Genomic DNA, 26,896 nt, shown 5'->3' with positions numbered 1-26,896 from the left:
AGATTCAAACGTTGATTACATTCATTGATTTCTGAAGTAGGTCGACAGATTATTGTTAACCTTACATCAGCAACATATGTTGATTATAATGTAGCTTTGGTGTTTTGTAAAAACACTATCTTCTGTAATTTGTTTTATCAATGTCATCATAAGCTGACGCCTACACTTTCGACAGTTGCGTTTCACCTCCAAAAAAGAGGAATCAACACTCATATTGCAAGGCTTCGAGAAATTACATCTAAAGCACTTTGATTGAGGCTATGTTCATCACCTACTGAAATGTGCGGACATCACAATCGCATTTAGTCAGCTATTATGATAGGCATTGAAATCGCCTACGAGTTGATTTTTCGAAAGTAACTGCGATCGTGTTTCTGAAAAGGGCTACTATTTTGGAAGGTTCCAATATAATCTGGAGCGGAGTGAATTCGAAAAAAAACGTGCTTCAGTTGAAAATGAATCCTTTTCAACCCCGCAGGAATAAGATAGTATAATGGAGTTTGTAACAATAAGGTGATCGTTCCTGATACTTATCTTATCAACGTTACTTACGCAAGGTGATTAAGTATAGCAGCAAATGGTGTCACGCCGATACCACCGGCTATGCAAACACTCACTCGATACCTCAATATATCACCACTCGCACTACCTAAAGGTCCGTCCATCAGAATTCTGAAAAGCGAGAGAAAAGTTATTTTCTTAACTACAAGTCATGTAAATTAATATATTCATCTTTAGTTTCATTTAAACAGGGCGAGATGATACACAAATATTCCACTAACAGTTTAATCGACGAGTCAAGTATTTGAATCTTTGCGCAATTCAAAATATGTCGTGTTAGAAATATTTATAGTAATATATATCATCTTGAACTGTCTGTTTGTTGGTGGATCGAATCGTCAGGTTTCACAATTGTTTTTATCAGGCAATTTCGTGATAACAGCCAAAACGCCCTGATCAAAAAGCCTACAAAGAATTTAAACTTGTTATGGAACTCAGCAATTTTCACGGGTCATTCTTTGATTTACTTTGAAGGTGAATTGGACAAGACCATTTTGTAGACGAGAGTGGTTTATTTCACAAACATTACCCTTAACAATTTGTGAATAAAGGGGCATGTTTTTTACATAAGGTCGTAAAGCACCACCACCCGATCCGACGCGATGATTCTAGTAAGCCCCTTTGAGACACCCGCTTTAGAAGAGAGGAGTTTGATACGACTTACTTTGGCATGCTCATGTAAGGATCATCTCCATGTGATGTCTTTAACCTTTCCTGAAGAAGCTGACGAAATAAATCTGGAATAAAATCGAGACAAATTATAAATATCACTTCAAATTTCCTGTTGATGAAAGAAATCTGAAAATAAGATATGCAAATGTTAGCGATAGATTACCATTGGATGATGCCCCACAAAGTACATGCACTTTTTAAATACTGCTCGGTTACTCGTAAATAAAATGATATATAGAATTGAGAGATGTGTTACTTTTCAATTAAAGATGGAAGTGATCTATCTTTTAAAATGTGTTTGCAGAACATTAAACAATTTTCATTTCACTTAATAAAATGGACATTAATACTGAAACGATTCCGTTAAATAATATTTTCTTTTTCAAAAATAGGTTGCAAAATGTCTCGCTACATTTAGTGATAACCGTACGATTAAAGGCTCGTTCAGGTATGTCACAGCAATACCGCTGAGGAGTTTTGTATGATAACTTCAAAGAGTTAAACGCTTCATATCTTTGTATCATATTACACAGAGCTCAGTGAATAAACGCAAGTCCTTTGTTCTGCTCACTTGTCATTCATTTACATTTTAAAAATATATTGAACAACTCCGACGTTTTTTTTTTTGCGGCAGTTTACAATCCTATGGTTTGGGAGCTCAGGATTTATCGCTCAGGATTTAAAGCTCAGGCTTATAGCGATATTTCCCGAATTCCAAAGTCTTCCGATTTGTAGGAAGCTGTTCTGTGGCTTGTTATTGGGTATACCTGTCCAGTCTCCACATGCTTTCATTTGCAAACTAAACGATGGGTTTGAAGGAGTCGGACACTGTGTAATTAAAAGAAAACAAAACAAAGAAATCAATTAATTTGAATGTATAATTATCTACTCCACGATATAATTTGCCATTATTTCTCTAACAAGAATACAGATTGCGTGCGTCCTCTATCTACCGTGGAATTTGACAGACACAATGTCACAAACGCCCCCTTCCAAACGATGTAGCATTAATCAGTGGGTGGGAAGTGGGGCGTTTGTGCCTACAATTAAATGCCGAATAAAGGGAAAAGGGAACACTTTAAAGAGAATGGGTAAGCAAAGTAAATGAGACGATACGACCACTCCGACACGCTCCCCATCTCAAGAGTTTTCATCCATCTAGTAAGACAGGTGTGCCCCCTCCTCCAAGAAATTTTAACTTCCATGTGCTTCCCCACCCCCCCCCCCCCCCCCCGCCCCGACTTTAGTGTTTCTGTATATAAAACGCCAGTGGTAGAGTGTGCTGAGAAAGTGTATAACTTACCGAAGTCAATGTGAAAGGATGCCATTCTAATCGTGAGATAGCGGGACAATTGATGAGGATGTACTGAAATATATAGAGAGAGAAAAGGAAAAGAGATAATACCTAAACATCTTTAATAAGTTAAAAATTCATAGCTAACTTCCATCCACGAATTTTGCACAGATCCAATTTTTGTAACATTGAAGTCTAAAGCCTCGTTCAGAAATGACGTGGTAAAATCGCGGCGTTTTTTTTTTATGATGACGTAAATGTAATACCCTTCGCATTTTTGAATGATAAAGCACAGAGCTTAGTGAATACGCACAGTTGCCATTCTTTTACACATATTTTATTTGGCGGTTTAACGCACCGTAATATGAACGAGTCTTAAGCTATCTATTATAATGTTTTCATGCAACCATAAAACTCCCGATCGGTAACAAAATAAAAAGGAGTTTAGATTCCTGACGTCAGACAACGAACTTGTTATGTTATTCGAAATAAAAATACAAACCATTAAAATCTGTTATTACATCCACTGTGTTGGTGGCTGTCAAACTGCCAGTTGTAAAAAGAAAAGTTACCCCCTTCCTCAAAGTAAATAAAATGTGCGGGATACATTCCCCGTCCCCTTCCCGAGAGGTTTCCTGGGCGGGTTGTATATAGTATAGAAATTACCTGACCCGGTTGAGCGCTAAAATTCTCGACATGGAGCCGAAATTCTATGACGTCACCCGGTAAGAAGCGGAGATTTTCTATGGTGACCGAACGGCGAGATTTGATCCATCGCCACACACGATCGAGGATGTAGAGAGACGCTGGGACCAATAGAAACCTCCACGTCTGTACAAAAGAGAAGAATGGTTGTCTTATTATTTCGTAAAATATTATATGCATCATAATTTATGGTTTGCCAAGAAAAAACGCTTGAAATTGAAATGGAATATTGAAATTGCGCAACCATTCTTATCTCTAGGCCTACCTCTACGCCGTGAACTCAAGACGATGTTTATACTGGCTTATTATAACGTGTTTTTTTTAGTATCGAACACTGTGCCATTAAGAATTCTGACAATTAAGCCATTTAATCAATAACCCCCTAAATGTAGTAAGTCAGTGTCGGTAAAGTGTAAAATTTGTATGTCTTCAGGTCTATATTTTTGTAACACTGATGGTAATAATTCCATCTTCATCTTCAACTTAATAGCAGAAATATTTGCTTCAATCATTCCCCCTTCCCAATTAAAATATTTAAGCCATGAAGTATGCAAGTCGTAACAAAATATTTTCTAGCGATATCTCTTAAAGTTAAGCTGTCCCTAATGTCTTACCCGAGATTTGTGTGAAATAAACCTGGGTTTCTCTCTGCAAATAGATGATGAATTCACAGCACTTGGTTCTGCATGCGGTATTATCCGACTAGTGTACTCGACTCTATCATTTGGATCGGGTTTCACGGACATCGGTTCAGGTAGCGGATCATCCGGATAAACGCAACCCGGAGTGTGGTTGACCGTGTTGCACTGTTCCTTTAAGATTCCACTGTAGTTAAAGGAACGACATATTGATATACTGTCAAACCTGCCTTTAAGTTAGTGGCCACCTTTCTATAAAGGAAACCTCTCTATAGTGGCTTTGTATTTCGTATCCCTCGAGAAAGAAATTTGTGTTGTAGAACCACTGGTTTTACTGTTAAGTTAAACAATAGCACTAAACAATAAACTTTAATTGTTATCTGTAAGGCTGATATAAAAAGACAATAAATCCCCACTAAACCACCACTTCAGACCTTATGCGTATATAGCGCGTACGAGGGGAACGGGAAGGGAAAGGGGGGGGGGGGGGGCTGCCGTTCCCGGGAATTTCGAAAATACCAATGTTCGCATAACCGTCCCTCAGTCAAATTCTATCTAGTTTATTTTGACGATGAAATAATACCCTTGCTCACACGAGAAAACACATAAAAGGGTAAATTGACATGCAGTGAACCCCCCCCCCCCCGGAGATGTGCTTTGCGTACCTAACCAGTATTAAATGCCAAGTGAAATCGAATGTTAGTTTGTCAGCCGGATTTCTTGAAAATGGAGAAGTAATGTTCCATGTTATTTAATAAATGATATTTCTTCCAGGACATTAATACCAATTAAAAACAATTCTCCACGGATTTATGAATGGATTACAGTTTAAACAATTAATTTGAAATCGCATTCTATAGTACTTTGTTACTCCGTTATCCAGAATTCCCCATTCAGATCTCTCTTATATCATGTTAAATAAATATATTAAATAATATCAAAGAAAAGGTGGGATTGAAAGGGGGAAAGAGGGGGGGGGGGACAAAGAATTACCAATCCAGTTTACTTGGTCTTATAAAACGGTTTTGTACAAAATCTCAAGGATATTCTGGCAAAGAAAAATTAACATTAAATGCAAGTTGCAATCAATTACAGAGGCCTGTATTCTGAAATGCAGAAAGTGATATCTAAAGCTCTGGTTCAAACTGTCGATTTAGACTGGACTTGACCGCACTTAAACACCGGTTACATTTAAAGGAATTATAAATACGCGCCAAAGTGTCTGAAATCACATATTCGATTTTCAACCTGGCACTTGTTGGTTGCAATTAAACACACACGTGGGGGAAGGGGAGAGGGGGAAGAGGGGAGAGGGGGAAGAGGGGAGAGAGGGAGAGGGGGGGGGGGGCTTCCAGGTCTATTTATTTTATTGTCACTGAAAATCAGAACCCCTAACTTTATACAATGATTCGAAAAGACAAGATTCAGAAAATTGCATTATTCTACCAGTATACATAGCTCCTGCAGCTTTTCTCAATCAATACAAATGATAATATGGAGGCAACGTATGCAGAGGAGAAAGAAATTTGAATTTCAACAAGATACACCAACGGTATTAAACAATTACAAAAAACAACTTTTGTATTCGGAGGTTACTTTTCAGAAGCGGGCTTACATTGTGGATAAACATTTGAATTAATCATGCATGCAATAATTCTAAATTATCGAAATAATTGTTGTGTGCACACACATTTCCACAACGTAGAGCTATCAAAAATAAGGAGAGAAAAATCAGAAATAAGGCAGCCTTTATATACCCCACGCCCCAGAACCCCAGCGCAGTCACGAAGGTCGATTTGACCGGGTCAACCCGGTAGAAATCAGCTGTACACCGCAGGGAATCCCCGTGAATCATGTAATTAGTTGCGAATGTGATATTCTCTTGGTGGCTACAATAATAATATGATTGGAGAAAGAGACCAAGCTTTTTGAAGAAAACATATGGTTTTGATTTCAAAACGGGGTGAAAGAGAGGTGACTTGGCAGTGGCGGATCCAGGGGGGGGGCCCGGGGGGCCCGGGCCCCCCCCCCCTTGAGAAAAAAATCATGTAAAATCACGTGATTTTTACCTTTTTGGGGGGTTGGGCCCCCCCCCCTGGCGCTCAAGGGGGGGTGCAAATTGAATTTTTTTGAGGATCAAAAAAAAAAAATGTGCTCACTACCCCCCCCCCCCCCCCCCCCCCCCCCCCCCCCCCCCCCCCCCACTGAGCGAATTTTTGGCCGGCGCGATTTTCAAATTTTCGGGAGCAAAAAAAAAAAAAAAAAAAAAAAAAAAAAAAAAAAAAAAAATGTGCTCTGTACCCCCCCCCCCCCCCACTGAGCGACTTTTCGGCCGGCGCGTTTTTCAAATTTTCGGGAGCAAAAAAAAAAAAATTGGGCCCCCTCCCCTAAGAAATCCTGGATCCGCGCCTGTGACTTGGTACCGGTTTAGAAACAGATATTGTGACCCTTAACACATTTTCATAATTTCACTGAAAAAAACATGTAATTTGAATTAAAATGTAGACTGAATTTGATCGCAATTCATTTAAGGTAGTATATGGCTTCCAAAACAGCAGACTATCAAATTTCTCTTTTATTGGCACAAATGAAACTACCCTACAGGAAGAAAATATCTAAACAAATAAATACATTAATGAAATGTATCATGTTTTAATAAAATCTTAAGAACCTGCTGCAGTGCTGCAATTGAATTACTCAGAATATATTGCCAAACGAGTACATTTTGTCTTTCAACGTAAAATTTAAATGGATTCAGCAAAGATGTGTTCTTTATGTGTTTTATTAATTTTTAAGAACTTATAAACAAAATTATTGGAGTATAATTTACTGCCGAAAGGAGACGTTGTATACTTACCCAAGTGGGTGGCATAATAGTAGAATGTAGAAGACTAAGAAAGCATGATGTGACATCCAAAATACGTTATGTCTTTCCCGTCTGAAAAGGACATTACAAACAAGAAAATAATTAACAATGGTAGGCCTAATATTATAGGCCCAATTATATTTGAAACTATTGCAAAGCAGTACGGGACTACATCACCTTCATCTCTCATTGGCCGTTGTAAGAGATGCAGGATAAAAGAGGGAACACAAATTGTGGTGGAAGGGGGGAGGGGGGCAATTCCCCCAATGATGAAGAAATAAAGAGTATATCTTATGTTTGATGTACCCCCTCACTATTCCTAAAAATATGACTAAAAAGTGTTTCTTCATCCTCATTGGTCTTTATGTCGAATCGAAGAACATGCCTTGATGATCATCATTTTACACCTTCTTTATTTTTCAAAAACAAGGAATAAAGGTTAATGCATACATTTACGGAGGTTTGTATAATCAGGGCGTGAGATTATCTTCCTATACTATTGACAACATTAGGAGTGAATCAAGATCATATATATTGTGCAAAATTTTGTGAAAAATGGCTCTGTTTTACTCACCTAAAACAAGGCAGCGATGTGATGATTATAAATATAAGTATACACAGCATACAGGAACCAGTTATTCCAGCCACTATAAAAGAAATGGAGAGAATGTGAGACGAATTGTAATAATGGAAATTTAAAAGATCAGGATCCAGTATTTAAAAAAGTTAGTCAATCGAAACTATGTACATTAAAAACGGGGGACTGCAAACTGGCGAATGATTAGAGGACTTGCGATTGATTGGGATTAATCACAACTTTTTATAAGACAGGGCCCTAGCTGTAATGTGCAAATCTAGTCGAAGCCATTAAGGCCAAACATGATGCTCATAGTGACTTAAAGTTTGGGGAAGGATATTTAAAGACCGTCCACTGTTGAACCTGCATGTGGTTCTTTAGTTTTTAAACACTGTGCAAGGTATGTTCCAAAAGTAGACAGTCCGTTTTCTTCAATACAACAAAACTTGACTGTGTTAAATTAAAACTTAGATTAGCAGTTTTTTATTCGTTTAAGTATGATCCGTGATAAGACTTTAAATTTGTACAGAAAAGTTATTTATATAAGCACGTTGTATTAGATATCCACCCGATTTGACCCTTGCCTCACTGAAACAGTAAGTGAAAGTGGGAAATTAATTAAAACGAGACCTCCATTACGTTATATTTCTGAACCAGGTTTTGACAACTATCCATCGAATGCATTTGCGGTGGTTCGAAAAATACCACGATCTGTGGTTCTCTGCCATCCGCGTTTTCTAATGGATAGGGTGAGGGAAACCAAACTAAATCCGCATGCATGAGCTTGAGCTGGTGAAAAGGCATGACAAAAGTAACAATTTTCCGTCATCAAGTTATTGTAGATTGTAAAAGTCACCCATTTTCACCGCAATTTCAAAGACTGGAATTATCCTACAATAATAATGATGAAAAAGAAGAAATTATGAGAACTCACCCGTTGATAGCAGCATCGTGCATGGATTCTGAACAAATGAAGTGGTTAAAAAGTTGTTTTAATAGATTGGAAATAGACCCCTTATTTCATCTAAAATACGTCCATGCTCTTTTCAAATGTCCATACCCATCATGATATAAACATGATATAAACATTGATATATCATTTTATACAAATGATATACATGTTAATTGCGAGCCCTTATATATTTTTTTAAAAACGTGAAGTACATTCATATTTTATACACTCCCGGTGGTGTCACTTCATATTGACAACGTGTACGCAACATAGTTAGAAATTTTGCGATATCAATATCATGTGTGACCGGATTACAACTATTTTCGAAAAATCAACTCAATGGAAATTTCAATACCATATTTTACCGTCTAATATAAATCAGGCATTGGATTATGAAATATATGTCATTATAATGTTGGCAATTTCCAATAGGTGACCGCAAGAAAATTTAAATTAACTTTTAAAAGCCCTTGTGATCGTGTTCAAACAATTTTCATAGCCTTTAGGCCTACTACTGATCAGTTTTTATAATAATGATAATAATAGTTAGCTCTTATATAGCGCATTTAATTACCGAAGGTAATACCAATGCGCTTTACAAATGTAGAAGACAGTAGAAATAAAGACATATATAGAAATAATTACATATATAGAAATAATCACATATATAGAAATAATAACATATATAGAAATAATTACATATATAATCAAAACTTACAAGTAAGTAGGCATACAGTATACAATAGAATACTAACGAATAAGATAAAACAATCCAGTCAAATCAAATCCAGGAATGTTTTAAAACGCAAATCTCTAGTTGCCTAATCAAAGGCGCTGATGAGGCCGAAAAACGACTAAATATGCCGTTCATGCATCGTTAACATTGGACAGACTGGGGTAGTTGCTATAATTATTTGTAATATAACAAACATTAATGAAATACCTGGCCTGAAAAAGTAGCAATATTGATGTCAGGAAAAGCACTGTTGAATCCCGTAGAAAACCTTACAGCGTTGAACGAATGTGCTGTACAATGAATAACTATTATGTGAACAGAGGAAGAAAAAGACGTCAGTGCACAAATTTTGTTCTGCTTCGGTTTGCATATTTCTACTAATGATTACTAATCACGCTTTTAAGGCGCAAAAACATTGAGGAAAAGCAGAATGACAAAATAAAATCTAAAATAAATTGGATTCACAGAGAAAGAGAAAGATTATTCAATAAAATACAAAATCTAAGAAAAACAAGATGAGGCAGATACCAGGTTCTCTACACTTACATCCTAAAATAAGAAAAACTTTGTGTACATTCTCCTTTTCTAGAGTATAATATCTACTTCATATTTACTTAATCATAATTAATATACTATATCTACTTAATATTTAAATTTGGCATAGGAATTAAAGTGATTAATGGGACCCCCGTTTATAAACAACAGCATGTGTGAGGCCCCTCCCAAGTGTATTCAGAATTCGTTTTTAGATCTTTTCTTGTGGGAGGGGGGGGGAGGGGGGGGGGGGGGGGAGGGGGAGACGAAATACAAATAATGTACGATCCTCAAGTCAAGAAGTGTAAGTAGCTTTTAAACCGCACTGCCCATGAAAAAAAAACACGGATGCATGTATACTTGAACTCGGTTGCTATTAAAAGAGAGGGTGATACCGTTATAACCTTGATTTCTGGCTTGGGACTTGGGTCAATCAATTGCAGAAGTCAACATTATCATGTCATTTGAAAACTAGAAGGGCGTTTACTCATATCCTTTATTAATCAACGTATTACATCCATTACACAACGTTAACGCCCCTCTGATTCTCGGCAGCCCATTTTCCGTATCTCATGACATATGCCAAACTATTTGTATACTGGGTACCATGGTTACCTGTTCCTATGCACACACAGCCTGCACACATGATGTGAGTAAATCGGTAGTGATCCAGCCAGCGTCTCATTGATCGACTTGACTGTGAAGAAGAAAAAAAGAATACAAACAAAATATAGATATTTATATACCCCATGTAATTCTGAATGAAACGTAAAAATATAACAGAACATAGTTTACACAAATAGGTTTTGAAGAGAGCAATACAAATATTTAAATTATATTTTGTTTTAAGTTTAACAATTATAATACTTGCCCATTATTATGTAACCTCACAAAGCTAATTTTGACTAATAAATAGACAAAGTATTGCATAATTTAGAATCGTGATAACCTAACTTTTTTAGAATTTTTCTCAAAATTAATGTTATCTTCTAAACTTTCGGAAATACGTCTTGGACAGTTCTAAGGTTAACTAATATGCAAAGTTTAGTGTATAATAATTACATATGATTCAGTCTTTATTTCCATACCTTGTTTTCTCAATCTGTGAAACAAAATAATATAAAGTGCGTCACAAAATGTAATAAGGCCTATCTACATATTTTCATATGTGGGGTAGCTAGATAACTGTCATCTTGCCATTAACATGTTCTCCACCCACATTTCCCTCAAAAATATTTATAAATAATCTCACTCTCCAAAGCTTTGGGTCAATAAATCGATTCGTTTCTGAACAACACATTAAGTATAACCCAACATTTATTTTAGTGTACTAGTAATGATACAGGTTTTGATCGTCGTACTCTCGCAGCCAGGTGTTCGCATTTAGTGTATATACAGTAGGAGTGCAACACAGTTGAGGTAAATTTAGAGAGAATCATTTTTATTGCGAGGCTCTTCGGCCACATCAACAACATCCCTTTACCCTTAAAATGTATATGTTATTACATACTCATTTCACACTTTCAATAACTCCTCTGACTAACGAATTGATTCAACCACTCTTTTCTAAATCACCCAGGTAAGTTTGCCTTATAATTTACATCCAGTCATACCAGTTTTGATCTTCGTAGTCTCGCAGCCAGGTGTTTACATACAGGTAATAATAGTGCAGCACAGTTGAGATTCAGCAAAGCAGCAGAGGCGCGTGACACACACAAAGTTCTCTGAAAAACACAAACAAAATATATCACATTTTATGTAAAATTTATTTTGTTACATGTTTTAGCAATACTCTGTCATGTTTTGCTTTCTGAGTCATGCATAACATCATCTGAGCAGAGAAGTGACTTGGCCTATTTGGGACTCTCAATGTATCCGCACTCTCTGACAACAATTATTGTTGTACTATAATGATAAGAATCCGTATATTTTTTTTGTTATTGTTATAATTTACTCTTTTCCCTTCTTTCTTTGTATATTTTATTAAAGCATAACATGAAAACCACATTTTTACAAGATTCGATAAATTTTAGTGAGTTCCGAAAATATTAGTGCACAAACATCATTACTTCTCGTGAACCATGCCTATAAGAGGCCAATTTTTTTTCTTTTTTTGGTCCCAAAATTTGAAAATTTGCCGGATCGACATTTCGCCCCGTTGGGGGGGGGGGGGGGGGGGGGGGTAAGGTCACCTTTTTTAGGTAACCCATTAGCATGATTTGTTTTGATTTATTAAATGAATAAATAGAATAAATAAAAAAAAGGGGAGGGGGGGGGAGTTTCCTAAAAAAAAACACATATAAAACAACCCAAAAGGGGGATTAACCCCACCCCCTCCCTGCGTACGCGCCTGGTACCCACACATCGCGTGTCTGGACAATTTGGTTGGTTGATTTCAAAGAGTAATTAAAAGATGTTTACATGAAATATTGCATAAATATTTTGACAACACGCATGGCAATATCATAAAGGACAAGTATTTAAGATGGTCTAGCGCTATTTGATGCATGTCGGTTGTTAAATTCGAAAGCAAAAGTAAAAAGCCTTGTTTCTGCTAAGAATATTTCTAAACTAAAATGTGTTTATTAAGCGCTGACAGTTATAACTAAATGAAATTATTTTGATACCAATAGTATTAATAAATACTTATAAAGCGCACTTATCTATCAAATTACTCAAGGTGCTATACAAAAGAAAATACATAAGACAAAATACACAATGATATACATGTAGATGATGTAGTATAAACCACAGATAAATCGGTTTAGTTTCACATACTTCAGGTATAAATTTCTGCAAATAAAGAAGCGGCATGTGCTTACGACAATTATACACTGAAATTGGATACAAAAACATGCAAATTAGTTCAAGTCTAGCCCTCCTCCGAACCTCCCACTTCCATATTCATCGACCAATCTTCCCCTTTGCTTTGAAGTACAGTTTTACTTGCACATTGTCCACACAGAATTACTTATGGAAATTAGTAGGCCTTTCATTTCAATGTGACTGTTCAGCGTGAACGAACGTGGCTGGAATCTCATCACTCTCTTAATATTGACCATTACGAAACATCTTCTTTGGTGCCCCAATTCCCAGAGGTCTGTGAAAAACGAAGGTAAAAACATGCATTTTATCCTACATTTATATTAAATTTTGCTAAACAACAAAGTTTGTTTTTATGTGTTCGTTGTGATATTCAAAGATGAAAAACATTCAGCTGAATAATCTACATGTACAGTATAAGCAAACACAAAGGAAATAATTTGTTCAAAAACAAAATCGTCTTCGGAAATGAAAAATAAAAGGATACACCATCTTAAAACTGCTTTTCTATATCCAAGTTACAGACAATACGTCTGTAACAGCGAACGTGCATAGTACTTCAATCGAAATAATTTGTATGGTTCTCCTTTTTTGCAGACAGAAATCGGTCATCATGGCTTTCAAACACCCATTGCTTATTCTCCATTTGGTGATCAGTTTAAGCCAAACCTTGCACGGGGTTGCGACATTGGTTTCCTCCAGGAGCTTATATTTGGAGACTTCTCTTCAGGGATGTGAAGCAGACTTAGAACTAAAGAACGTTGACTGTATCAAACAAGGGTTATATTATGTGCCCCAACATCTTCCAGAGGACATCGAGGGTTTGAACCTTACGTATAACTACATCACATCTCTCCTGAGCTCCTCCTTTAGAAGATATCCTCTCGTCACCATTCTGGACCTTTCCTTCAACGCCATTAGGGTAATAGAATCAACAGCTTTGCATCCTCTCAAGGATTTAACCCACTTGGACCTTTCACATAATTCTCAAGTTGTGCTTCCAAGAGGCCTCCTCAGATGGGCAAGAAAGCTGTCGCACTTAGATGTGTCTCAATTATACTCGAGCTCGATCCCTAATGATATTCTAAAATGGAGTCGAAATTTGGATACTGTGGACCTTAGTTACAATTTTCTCACCGTCATAAACATAAGCTCATGTGGCACAGCAAGAAATGTCGACCTGAGTTATAGCACGCTAGAAGGCTTCACAGAAGATGCTTTTAACTTCGTGTGCAACTCTGATACTCTGGTTCTAAAAGTGTCAATGTCCCTCACCGAATCGGTGGATCCAAACGTAATTGCATTGCTCCGTGTCAGATCATTGATACTAGGTCAAAACGCTTTTACAATCGAGGAACTGAGAGACATATTCATCGGTATCTCCCGTTCAGTGATAGAGAATGTTACATTCACGCAAGGCCCTGATTTGCGAGTCGTTCCGAAAGATCTATTTGATCCACTGCGCGATTGTTCTCTTAGACTACTCGACCTCAGCTCGACTCACCTAAGTGCCCCTTATCCTTTCGTCTTCTCGAGTCTGACAAGGCTCAGACACTTTAATCTTCAGAGCAACGGTATAGTTACAATAGAACCAAATTTCTTTGAGGGCATGCACAATTTAAGAATGTTAGACTTAAAAGATAATCATATTAAAGATATAAACACGGTCAATGTTTCATGGACAATAGACTTAATTGAGTTACACTTATCCGGAAATGCCTTGACTACAATTACAGAATCTGCATTTCGGGGTTTGCATAATCTAACGCTTTTAGATTTGCGCTCAAACGAATTGCTCACATTTTTCTGGACAACATCTTTTTTGGAACTGAAAAGCATTCAAAGCATTGATTTGTCACAATGCGATATCAAGGTATTTCAGTTGATGATCCCAAGCATAACATCATTTTTCCTAAATGATATGATAAACGACATTTGGTTCATAAATCCAATGTCGTCCTTTGAAAATGTAGATCTCCTGGAACATTTGGAGATGAGAAACATTGGAATTGGGATTGATGACCTGTGGTGGTCAGGCGGGAATGCATCTCTTTTAGACGGATTGTTCAACCTTACGTTTTTGGATCTGAGCGAAAATAGTTTGAACGGAGGTATAGACGATGATCTGCCTCCTGGGGTCCTGCAACAACTTTCCGCTTTACAAAATCTTTCTCTAGAAGACTGCGACCTTTCCAACCTTCATCCACAAGCCTTCACGGGATTGAAATCACTTCGGGTTCTAATACTAAGAAATAACAAACTTAAGCAGCTTCCTGTCGATTTGTTTAAGCAATTATATCAATTAACAGGCATTGATCTTGCTGATAACGTTTTGACGTACCTTGATGGAGCGATCTTTTTGAGTAATCGAAAGTTAAAAACTCTTGATCTATCGAACAACAGATTAACACGTCTCGAGCAAAATACCTTTAAACCGCTCTATTCTTCTCTGTTATTAATAGATCTATCAATGAACACTATCGATTGCAACTGTGGTCTAAGCTGGTTTCCTAAATGGCTTAGCGGACCACTTAACCTCATTGACGGCGATGACGACGATAACAGAACAATCTGTTCATCGGATTCTTTAGAGCCTCTTCGGGGCAAGCATCTAATTGATTTCGATCCTAGAGAGTTATGTAGCATCAACATCGCCCTCGTATGTTTGCCTACCCTTGCCATCATTTGTCTGATTTTCATCGTCGCTCTCGTATACCACTACCGGTGGCCGCTGAGGTACAGACTGTTTCTAGTCAAACTGGCAGCCGTTGGCTACAAGGTGATGCGAGACGCTAGGGATCATAATGATTATGAATTTGACTTGAATGTCATATTTTACGATGATGACGAAGATTGGATTCGCGAACATCTCCGACCAGCTCTCGCAGAACAGCTTCCGCAGTTTCAGAGGAGTGTCTTTGGTGATGCGGACCTCATACCGGGGATGCATTACTTAGATGCTGTTGACTACGTGGTGAGTCATAGTTACAAAACCATCGTAGTGCTCAGCATAGCTGCTGTTCGTGATCGCTGGTTCATACTCAAGTTCCGTACGGCCATGGATCACGTGAGTGACACTCTGACTGAATTCGTTGTCGTGGTCTTCCTCGAAGACATCCCAGATGATGAAATGCCATTCTTGGCGAGGTTGTATCTCAGTGATGGCAGACCCTATATCCACTGGACTGAGGACGTGAGAGGACATGAGTATTTCTTCGATAAATTGACAAAAAATCTTACCATTAATCTCCGCACCAATGACAGGATCCCGAACGAGTAAATAGAATGTGAGATATGTTTAAATTTAGTGTAAGTCTGAATGGAGAATTTGAAAATGTTTGAATAACACGTTTGAAAGATTACGTTTTTTGATGAACGCATTACTTTTGTGCAGCTATTGCACTTCTTTGCACGCCTCGCAAGAGCTTCTTGCGATGGTTTACGGAGTCGTAAAAACACATCGCACATCATTCTCAAGGCACCTGCACAGGGGCTGTGAGTTCACCTCAAGGAGGGCGCGTTTATCGGGGCTTGCTACTAGATATGTACATATCGTACCCAACTATACGATCGTGATTTGCGGGATGTCGCATTTATCGACTCTTCACGATTAACAATAAAGGCCTTGTCTCTTCGCAGCTGCTCAGCGCTATTTCTCCGAACCGGAAACTAGCCTTGGAATTCCTATTTGTATGTGAGGTTCTAAACAGCTTTGCGTTTATCTCTCAGAAACGTGATTCTGGCTGTATGTCACATTCAAAGCACACCTTTTTGCGTCTTTAGATATGCCCATATCTAAAGCCGTTTAAAAAAGGCTTTGCGTTTATCACCTTCTAAATTTGCCAGAAAGACGTTTGAGAAACCTGATTCTAGCCAAAAATTTGGTCGATAAACGCAACCGGAGTCTTGTAGGTAGGGGGAGTATGTTTGTTGGAAGGGAGCAGGGCGCTCACGAGGAGACTCGACTACAGCTGTAGACATAGGCTGCGTTCATGCTTAAATTTTGAAGGCAGAATGAGCGATCTGAAACGCTCATCGTAAACGCTCATCGTGATCGCAGTTCCACGATGTAGTGTTCATGCTTACTTCTCTGGCTCCCCATGCAATTCTCCGTGTGTGGCCTTAATTGGTCTTCCAGCTGGATTCGCAAACCTTCACTGTGCATGCTACGTAGACTCACTAGAGGTCAGTGCGTTGACCCCATTTAAACGCGTTTACAAATTGTAAACGCATCTTTTTGTGAGTTTACGATCGGCGATCGTGATCGCCGTTTTTCGGTGATTCTACAAAAGTGAGCATGAACGCAATTGTGTTTTAAACTAAACGCGTAACAGATGCCTCATTCTGGCCGTCAAAATCAAGCATGAACGCGCCCATATACGTGCAGAAAGACGCGGGAGTTGTGACCATGGCATAATGGAGAAAAGGAGCAGCACAAAATGATTTTTATTTTTTTTTGGTAAAAGAGAAAAAAAATACTTACCCCTAATATTTCCCTGAGGTAATAGTACTTTGATTCGTACTTGTAGTGGTAATAAACACTGAAGAACACTGCAGCATTAATGAGAACCCACAATACCTTTTGGGAAAAGAGAAAAGGAGAACGACCGTGAATACAATTTTAGTTTTTCAATAATATGAAGCAAAATTATCTCATCAACTTCTGTGAAATGGTGTAATCTTGTCACTCCCTGGTGTCACATAATATCTATAATAATAATACGCTAAGGCTCCGCGGGGGGCGCGACGTCTCCGCCGGCCTTTGTATTCTATTGTTTTTTAATGAGATCGCCGACCGAAGTTGGTGCAGCTATCTCCTCCTGAACCCTCCCCTCGGGGTCCCGGTGCCCGGTGCCGTCGTCCGCGGGAGAGTCTACTCTAGCGAATTGGCTATACTCCGCCCGAGGTCCTCCTCCGTGTCGACGTCCAGGGCGAAAACAGACGCGACATGCATAATGCATGATATGCATGACGACAGAGATACCTCATGGATATTCAACATTGCATCCGTAGACACACGACAGACGACGAGCAACTCACATTAAGTTGCGTATTAAATGCACGATGCACACGGTCGGGCTTACCCGAGTAAAGCATCTTTCTATAGGATATCCTTTGTAGTAGCTGCACAAGCCACAGAGATACACACGAAGCTTCGATCCCGCGTCCACGTCCAAACTTAGAGACCTATTTCCATCATGATTGCCGCGATTTTGATATAGTTTTCGTGAATGGAGGTATGAAATCAAAGCTTATTTTGTGATTACTACGGCCATATAGTCTAGACCTATACTAAATTGTTATTATCATTTTCTAAAGGAAAGTTTTCACAAGAAAACCATTGGACTGACAGTTTAGTCGCAAGCTGCCTTCATACAGTGCAGGGCTTCTGTTCAGTGTGTGTGAGTTGAGACGAGCTTGCAGGAAGCTCCAACACCGGCACCGAGCACCGCAGGCGTCCGACGCCTGCGGCGCCGGTGTTCGAGCTATGGAGTTACGCTGTAGTGTGTGTGAGTTAAGCTGAGCTGAGCTCGAGTCGAAGAGATTTGACACTTTGAAATTGTTATCTGTTGGTTTGCATCATTATTGCCGCGATTTCAATATAGTTTCGTGAATAGATTTACGAAACCTGAGCTTAGAATTAGTAAAAGTATTACTCATGTCTACGTTTTTAAACGACTACCTGATTTTCTTGTGAAAATTTTACTTTGAAGAATGATTATCGAAATTCATGGTCAGAAATAATCACAATCTAGGGTCTATTATGTTACAGTTCTTGCATCAAATCAATGCACGAAAACTTAGTTATTGAACTAGAATTTTTTTTTTTTTTTTTAAATAGGCAATTATGAAGTAGGTAGCCTGAAACCTGAGCCTTCTAAACAAATCTCAACAAAGTGAAGGCCTATATCCTTTGATGAATTAATGAAAAAGTAGCCCCAGAAAAAAGAGCCCCCGAAAGTTGAAAAAAGTAGCCCACGAAAATTTTTCCAAAAATTTGAAATAGAGCCCCCGAAATGAAAATCTTAATTTTCTGCCTGCGCCCCCCTCTAGAATCCCGCGATTTCCGCGGGTCCTGAGTTGAGTGTATATATAATATAGGCGTGGGGTCCCCGGCTTTCAAGGGGCCATAAACCCCAAAAAGCTCAGGGGTTACGTTCTTCAAAGTTGGTGGGGGGGGGGGGGGAGAGATCAGATTGCAGCGAGTTGAGTGTATAGGCGTGGGGTCCACGGGTTTCAAGGGTCCATAAACCCCCGAAAGCTCGGGGGTTTTAGGCGTTTAATTAGGGTCAGATGAGCATATTTTTAATACTTTATTTGTGACACTTGCGGGTCACTAATTGGCGTGGGGTCAATACGAGAGTTGCATAGTGTTGCGTACCAACTACGCTGGCCTACATTACTATATGCTGAGGGACGGAACTGGGTACGCAAGATGAACGAAAACAATTCAACATGTTTAATTTTTTTCGCGTACTTTCGGCGTAGAAACTTGACGTAGAAAGTACGCCTTTTTACATACGCAACACTACGCTACATGCCTACGCAACAGTATGCTACCCTACGCCAGATCGACAAAGCAGTAAAAGCTTTCCACACAGTAAGCAACCATAAGCAAACCTGTACGCCAGCCTACGCATAACCTACGCAGGGACTATTTTCTCATTAATACGTAGCCTAATTTCTGCGTAGTCGGTACGCCACACTACGGAACTCTACGCAGTTCCAGTGGCTTGAAGAATAACTACCGGTACAGTTGGATCGTTTTTTAAATTTTTATATAAGGCCAAATTTAAAAAAAACATGTTTAGCGTCCTGTTTTTTTTCGAAAAATGGGAATGAGGAGGCCCTTTTTTTTTTTCCTTCTTTCAAAATGGCCGCTCCATACATTTTCCCTGACATTCGGGCTTTTTTTCAAGATGGCGGCCGACAATTGTTTTTTTTTTCTTTTTTAATATCAGAAATAATTTTAGCAGTGCTTTTCATGTTTTTTTTCTTTCAAAAACTTAAAAAAAAAAAAAAAAAAAAAAATTAAAAAAAAAAAAAAATTAAAAAAATAGGAGGCGGCCCCCAAAAAGGAAACGGACAGGACACTGTTTTATTTTCTTTAAAAAAAAAAAAAAAAAAACAACAAAAAATAAAAAAAAATTCAAAAAAATAAATAAATAGGAGGCGGCCCCCAAAAAGGAAGCGGGCGGGGACGCTAAACATGTATATTTTATTTAATGGCCTGAATGGCAAATAAAGTTCTTGGTGGTTTTAATTTAAACACTCTCTATATATCTATTTACACCCCCCGCCCCCCTCTAGAATCCCGCGGATTTCCGCGGGTCCTGCTAGTCTATATAAGTAATACGCTAAGGCTCCGCGGGGGGCGCGACGTCTCGGCGAGCCTTTGTTTTCTATTGTTTTTTAATGAGATCGCCGACCGAAGTTGGTGCGGCTATCTCCTCCTGAACCCTCCCCTCGGGGTACCGGTGACCGGTGCCGTCGTCCGCGAGAGAGTCTACTCTAGCGAATTGGCTATACTCCGCCCGAGGTCCCCCTCCGTGTCGACGTCCAGGGCGAAAACAGACGCGACATGCATAATGCAGGATATGCGTGACGACAGAGATACCTCATGGATATTCAACATTACATCCGTAGACACACGACCGATGACTATCCACTCACATTAAGTTGCGTATTAAATGCTCTATGCAAAGGGCGGGATTACCGAGAGTAAAGCATCTTTCTATAGGATGTGCTTTGTTGTAGCTAGAATGTGCCTTGCATACATGTAGTAGCTGCACAAGAGATACACGGGGCTTCCCGTCGACGTCCAAACTTAGAGACCTATTTCCATCATGATTGCCCCGATTTTTATATAGTTTTCGTGAATGGAGGTATGATATCAAAGCTTATTTTGTGATTATTACGGCCATGTATACTCAATTTTGATTATCATTTTCTAAAGGAAAGTTTTGACAAGAAAACCATTGGACTGACAATTCAGTCGCAAGCTAACTTCAGTCACCACACATCACAGTGCAGTAACTCTAGGAATCTCCAACACCGGCACCGGGCACCGCAGGCGTCCGAGGCCTGCGGCGCCGGTGTTCGAGCTTCATGGAGTGGCGCTGGAGTGTTATGTGTGTGAGTACAGCTGAGCTGAGCTCGAGTCGAAGAGATTTGACACTTTGAAATTGTTATCTGTTGGTTTGCATCATTATTGCCGCGATTTCAATATAGTTTCGTGAATAGATTTACGAAACATGAGCTTAGAATTAGTAAAAGTATTACTAGACTCTATTGTCTACGTTTTTAAACGACTGTCTGATTTTCTTGTGAAAATTTTACTTTGAAAAATAATTATCGAAATTTATGGTCAGAAATAATCACAATCTAGGGTCTATTATGTTACAGTTCTTGCATCAAATCAATGCATGAAAACTTAGTTATTGAACTAGAAAAATGTTTTTTTTTTAAATAGACAATTATGAAGTAGGAAGCCTGAAACCTAATAGCCTACTAAACAAATCTCAACGAAGTGTAGGCCTATCCTTATATGAATTAATGAAAAAGTAGCCCCAGAAAAAAGAGCCCCCGAAAATTTCCCTAAAATTTGAAATGGAGCCCCCGAAATGAAAAACTTAATTTTTTGCCTGCGCACCCCCTCTAGAATCCCGCGGATTTCCGCGGGTCCTGAGTTGAGTGTATATATAATATAGGCGTGGGGTCCACGGGTTTCAAGGGGCCATAAACCCCCAAGAGCTCGGGGGTTACGTTCTTCAAAGTTGGGAGGGGGGGGAGAGATCAGATCCCAGCATGTTGAGTGTATATATAATATAGGCGTGGGGTCCACGGGTTTCAAGGGGCCATAAACCCCCAAGAGCTCGGGGGTTACGTTCTTCAAAGTTGGGAGGGGGGGGGGAGAGAGATCAGATCCCAGCATGTTGAGTGTATATATAATATAGGCGTGGGGTCCACGGGTTTCAAGGGGCCATAAACCCCCAAAAGCTTCGGGGTTTTAGGCGTTTAATTAGGGTCAGATGAGCATATTTTTAATACTATTTGTGACACTTTGCGGGTCACTAATTGGCGTGGGGTCAATATGTAGAGTTGCGTAGTGTTGCGTACCAACTACGCTGGCCTATGTTACTATATGCTGAGGGACGGAAAGGGGTACGCAAGATGAACGAAAACAATTCAACATGTTTAATTTTTTTCGCGTACTTTCGGCGTAGAAACTTGACGCAGAAAGTACGCCTTTTTACGCAACACTACGCTACATGCCTACGCAACAGTACGCTACCCTATGCCAGATCGACAAAGCAATAAAAGCTTTCCACACAATAAGCAACCATAAGCAAACCTGTACGCCAGCCTACGCATAACCTACGCAGGGACTATTTTCTCATTAATACGCAGCCTAATTTCTTCGTAGTCGGTACGCCACACTCACAACTCTACGCAGTTCCAGTGGCTTAAAGAAATACTACCCGTACAGTTGGATTGTTTTTTTAAATTTAATATAAGGCCAAATTTAAAAAAAAACATGCTTATAGCGTCCTGTTTTTTTCGAAAAATGGGAAGGAGGCCCTTTTTTTTTTCTTTCAAAAGGGCCGCTCCGTACATTTTCCCTGACATTCCTGCTATTTTTCAAGATGGCGGCCGACATTTTTTTTTTTTTTTTTTTTTAAATCAGAAATTCATTTCAGCAGTGCTTTTCATGTTTTTTTTCTTTCATTAAAAAAAAAAATAAAAAAAAAAAAATAAAAAAAAAAAATAGGAGGCGGCCCCCCAAAAAAGAGCGGGCGGGGCGCTGTTTTTTTTTCTTTCAAAAAAAAAAAAAAAAAAAAAAAAAAATATTAAAAAAATTTCAAAAAAAAAAAAATAGGAGGCGGCCCCCAAAAGGAAGTGGGCGGGGACGCTAAACATGTATATTTTTCAATGGCCTGAATGGCAAATAAAGGTCTTGGTGGTTTTAATTTAGACAGTATATATATCTATTTACACCCACGCCCCCCTCTAGAATCCCGCGGATTTCCGCGGGTCCTGCTAGTTATCATGTAATTTCGCTATTAGGCCAGCGCGGGGAAATCAACTAAAATAATAATGGTCCGACTTTGGATTTTGATTCAACCTTGCGATTTACTCTGATGAGTGCAGTACGAAAAGCTTTAGCATGTTGGTATTCGTGTATTATAATAATTCATTAAATGGTATGCTAATGTACACTCATGGTAAGCATCATGTATAATTATGATGAATACATTAATACAAGCACGTAATAATGCGGTTTTAAATATATAGTGCATCTAGATTAAAAATAATTGTAAATGGTCAACCCCTTTAGAAGTCCAGAATATGGCCGATTTATTTTTGAATAATCTATAAGACCGCGATACCACTTGCAGCAAACAGAAGATCACGTGATCCGCCCAGTGGGAAAAAAAAAGGCTGGGCGTACGAGTCCGCTGATATCGCCATCTTCGGCGGCTTGCAGCAAGTGTAGGGAATATATGAAATAAGAACCGGCCAGACTCTGGACTATCACTGTAGCTATTTAGTTACATCAGGGACATGCTTATAATCAGTGTGCCTTTACCACTCATTCGTGTTGTGAATTTGTTAATAACACAACACGAATGAGTGGTAAAGACACACTGATTATACAGATTTATGGCGAAATGTTTGTACATATTGTTTAGCAAAGGGATATGATATAAGAACAGTTTGCTTGTATCACTCGTTCGTGTAGTGTTATTAACATATAGAACTTTATGACGAAATGTTTGTACATATTGTTTAGCATAGGAATATGAAATAAGAACAGTTTGCTTGTACCACTCGTTCGTGTAGTGAAATTAACAGATACAGATTCATGACGAAATGTTTGTACATATTGTTTGGCATAGGGATACGAAATAAGAACTGGCCAGATTCTGGACTATCACTGTAGCTATTTAGTTACATGACTGATACGATCAGTTTGCTTGTACCACTCGTTCGTGTTGTGTTATTAACAGACACAGATTAATAACGAAATATTTGTACATATGGATTAGCATATTAAAAAACATTAGGTTATTCACATCATTAGAATGCTGAAATTTCGAGTCCATTATTCACAAAAAGTATGTAATTAAATATGGTTGTATGTCTGAGGAAAGAGATAGGAGAGAGATTGAAAGAGAGAGTAAATGAGAGGGAGAGAGAGAGAGAGAGAGAGCGAAGGGAGAGGTGGGGCGAGGGGTAGCGGAGAATACCCTTGGCATCACCAGCTTTTTCATGCAAGGGGGGGGGGGGGTGCCCCCCCACCTGTCAGGATATTGTCGGTAAAATTGCGCTGCCGTCGGGAAAAAGAGAAAAGGGGGAGGGGAAAAAGAGAGGGAAAAAAAGAGAGGAAATAAAAGAGAGGGGAAAAAAGGGAAGGAAAAAAAGAGAGGGAAAAAAGAGAGGGAAAGGGAAAGAAAAGAAAAAAAGAAAAGAAAAGGAAAAGAAAAGAAAGAAAGGAAAAGAAAGGAAAAAAAGGAAAAGAAAGGAAAGAAAAGAGAAGAAAAAAAGAGAAAAAAAGAAAAAGAGGGAGGAGAGGAAAGAAAGGAAAAGAAAGAAAAGAAAGAAAAGGAAAAAAGAAGAAAAAAGAGTGAAAGGGAAACAAAAGAAACGGGGGATGAAAGAGAGGAGAGAGAGGGGAGGTAAGAGTCTCAGAGAGGAGGAGTGGGAGTAAAAGAGAAAGGGGGTTGTTGGGTGGAGTCGTCTCGTCGAGGGAGCAAGAAAGACACGGGTAAATATATTGCTGTGTCGCGTCAGCTGTGTCGGTATTCTTGCCCGATCCTCGTGTACTATATCAATGCAGAAGTTTGAAGTCGGTGAGATGTATATTTTTTTCCCTACGAACTGTGACTTCTTATCCGCTGTGACGACTTCGAAAGTGACTACAACTACAATACTTGTATTTTGTCGAAGTTTCACTTTCCATTAGTATCAGCTAAAGAAATCAGAGGTATAAAATTTTCGGGGAAACTAAATACAAACAAGGTTTAAGAGTCAACAACGGTACGACGAATCGCCTTCCTTTCTTTATAATTTGTGATGAAAAGCCAAAAATTCCGCGCTTCGCGAGGAAGGGGAAAACTTCATTTAGACGAGTCGAGAACGGTACAACGAATCGTGTTCTTTCTCTAATAATTTGAGGAAACGTCAAAGGGGGAAACTGAATTCAGATGAATAGGGCTTAATAAGATCGAAAACGGTACGAGGAATCGTCTTCCTTTCTCTACATTGTGATGAAACGCCAAAAATTCCGCGCTTCGCGCAGAAGGGGAAAACTTCATCTAGACGAGTCGAGAACGGTACGACGAATCGTTTTCTTTCTCTAATGATTTAACGAAACGTCAAAGCTTCAGCGCTTCGCGCGAGAGGGGGAAACTAAATTCAGACGAAATTAATAGGGCTTATTTAGAGTCGAAAACGGTACAACGATTCGTGTTCTTTTTCTTATAATTTGAGGAAACGTCAAAGCTTTCGCGCTTCGCGCGAGAGGGGTAAACTGAATTCAGATTAATAGGGCTTAATAAGAGTCAAAAACGATACGATGAATCGTCTTCCTTTCTCTATATTGTGATGAAACGCCAAAAATTTAGAAGGGGAAAACTTCATTTAGACGAGTCGAGAACGGTACGACAAATCGTCTTCTTTCTCTAATAATTTAAGGAAACGTCCAAGCTTCCGCGCTTCGAGCGAGTGGGGCAAACTGAATTCAGATGAATAGGGCTTAATAAGAGTCGAAAACGGTACGATGAATCGTCTTCCTTTCTCTATATTGTGATGAAACGCCAAAAATTTAGAAGGGTAAAACTTCATTTAGACGAGTCGAGAACGGTACAATGAATCGTGTTCTTTCTCTAATAATTTAAGGAAACGTCAAAGCTTCCGCGCTAAGCGTGAGAGGGGGAAACTGAATTCAGAAAAATCAATAGGGCTTATTTAGAGTCGAAAACGGTACAACGAATCGTGTTCTCTCTCTAATAATTTTATTGAAATATATATTTAATCAGGATATCAAGAATCAGATATACATTGTAGATACAAAATCTGTTTTACATCATGGTCCTGAACAGGATAAAAACACGGAAATATAAATAACGAATATCACCAAAGCTCACAGGCAAAGGTAAGAACAGTATAAAACTAACATATAAGCATACTACGCATTAAAAATAGTAAAAAGCACAACAAAACAAAAAAACAAACAAAAACGACAATTTAAGGAAACGTCAAAGCTTCTGCGCTTCGCGCGAGAGGGGAAAACTGAATTCAGACAAAATTAATAGGGCTTATTTAGAGTCGAAAACGATAGAACGAATCGTGTTCTTTCTCTAATGATTTGAGGAAACGTCAAAGCTTCCGCGCTTCGAGCGAGTGGGGCAAACTGAATTCAGATGAATAGGGCTTAATAAGAGTCGAAAACGGTACGATGAATCGTCTTCCTTTCTCTATATTGTGATGAAACGCCAAAAATTTAGAAGGGTAAAACTTCATTTAGACGAGTCGAGAACGGTACAATGAATCGTGTTCTTTCTCTAATAATTTAAGGAAACGTCAAAGCTTCCGCGCTAAGCGTGAGAGGGGGAAACTGAATTCAGAAAAATCAATAGGGCTTATTTAGAGTCGAAAACGGTACAACGAATCGTGTTCTCTCTCTAATAATTTTATTGAAATATATATTTAATCAGGATATCAAGAATCAGATATACATTGTAGATACAAAATCTGTTTTACATCATGGTCCTGAACAGGATAAAAACACGGAAATATAAATAACGAATATCACCAAAGCTCACAGGAAAAGGTAAGAACAGTATAAAACTAACATATAAGCATACTACGCATTAAAAATAGTAAAAAGCACAACAAAACAAAAAAACAAACAAAAACGACAATTTAAGGAAACGTCAAAGCTTCTGCGCTTCGCGCGAGAGGGGAAAACTGAATTCAGACAAAATTAATAGGGCTTATTTAGAGTCGAAAACGATAGAACGAATCGTGTTCTTTCTCTAATGATTTGAGGAAACGTCAAAGCTTTCGCGCTTCGCGCGAGAGGGGGAAACTGAATTCAGATGAATAGGGCTTATTAAGAGTCAAAAACTGTACGACGAATCGTCTTCTTTCTCTAATAATTTAATGTAACGTCAAAACTTCCGCGCTTCGAGCGAGAGGGGGAAGCTTCATTCAGATAAGGATTAAGAGTCGAGAACAGTACACCGAATCGTCTGCTTTTTCTCATAATTCAATGAAACGTCAAAGCTTCCGCGCTTTGCTCGGGAGGGGGGGGGGATACTGAATTCAGAAAAGGATAAACAGTCGAGAACGGACCAGCAAATCGTCTTCTTTTTTATAATAATGAAACGTCAAAGCTTTCGCGCTTCGCGCGGGAGGGGGGGGGGGGGGACTTCATTCAGCCAAGGATTACCAGTCGAAAACGGTACAACTAATCGTCTTCTTTTCCTAATAATTTAAGAAAACGTCTAAGCTTCCGCGCTTCGCGCGGGA

General features: G+C 38.9%; 1 protein-coding gene across 3 annotated transcripts in view; it reads right to left on the bottom strand.

Moving 5' to 3' along the window:
• LOC100889322 (NADPH oxidase 4) overlaps positions 1-26,896 on the bottom strand; it is a 44,535-nt gene that overhangs the window by 2,511 nt on the left and 15,128 nt on the right. For all 3 annotated transcript variants that reach the window (XM_030995234.1, XM_030995235.1, XM_030995236.1), the window contains exons 3-15: positions 16,842-16,937; positions 11,149-11,259; positions 10,151-10,232; positions 9,209-9,306; positions 8,248-8,275; positions 7,311-7,383; positions 6,728-6,808; positions 3,847-4,057; positions 3,194-3,358; positions 2,537-2,599; positions 2,001-2,061; positions 1,226-1,298; positions 553-672 (exon numbers count right to left, since the gene is read on the bottom strand). In XM_030995234.1, coding sequence (XP_030851094.1) covers positions 553-672; positions 1,226-1,298; positions 2,001-2,061; positions 2,537-2,599; positions 3,194-3,358; positions 3,847-4,057; positions 6,728-6,808; positions 7,311-7,383; positions 8,248-8,275; positions 9,209-9,306; positions 10,151-10,232; positions 11,149-11,259; positions 16,842-16,937 — 1,262 coding nt within the window. The remainder of the gene's footprint in view (positions 1-552; positions 673-1,225; positions 1,299-2,000; positions 2,062-2,536; positions 2,600-3,193; positions 3,359-3,846; positions 4,058-6,727; positions 6,809-7,310; positions 7,384-8,247; positions 8,276-9,208; positions 9,307-10,150; positions 10,233-11,148; positions 11,260-16,841; positions 16,938-26,896) is intronic.

Source organism: Strongylocentrotus purpuratus, unplaced genomic scaffold (genome assembly GCF_000002235.5).
Source record: "Strongylocentrotus purpuratus isolate Spur 01 unplaced genomic scaffold, Spur_5.0 spur5_scaffold_21, whole genome shotgun sequence".
NCBI classification, from domain to species: domain Eukaryota; kingdom Metazoa; phylum Echinodermata; class Echinoidea; order Camarodonta; family Strongylocentrotidae; genus Strongylocentrotus; species Strongylocentrotus purpuratus.
This window is presented reverse-complemented; position numbering and strand designations above follow the sequence as displayed.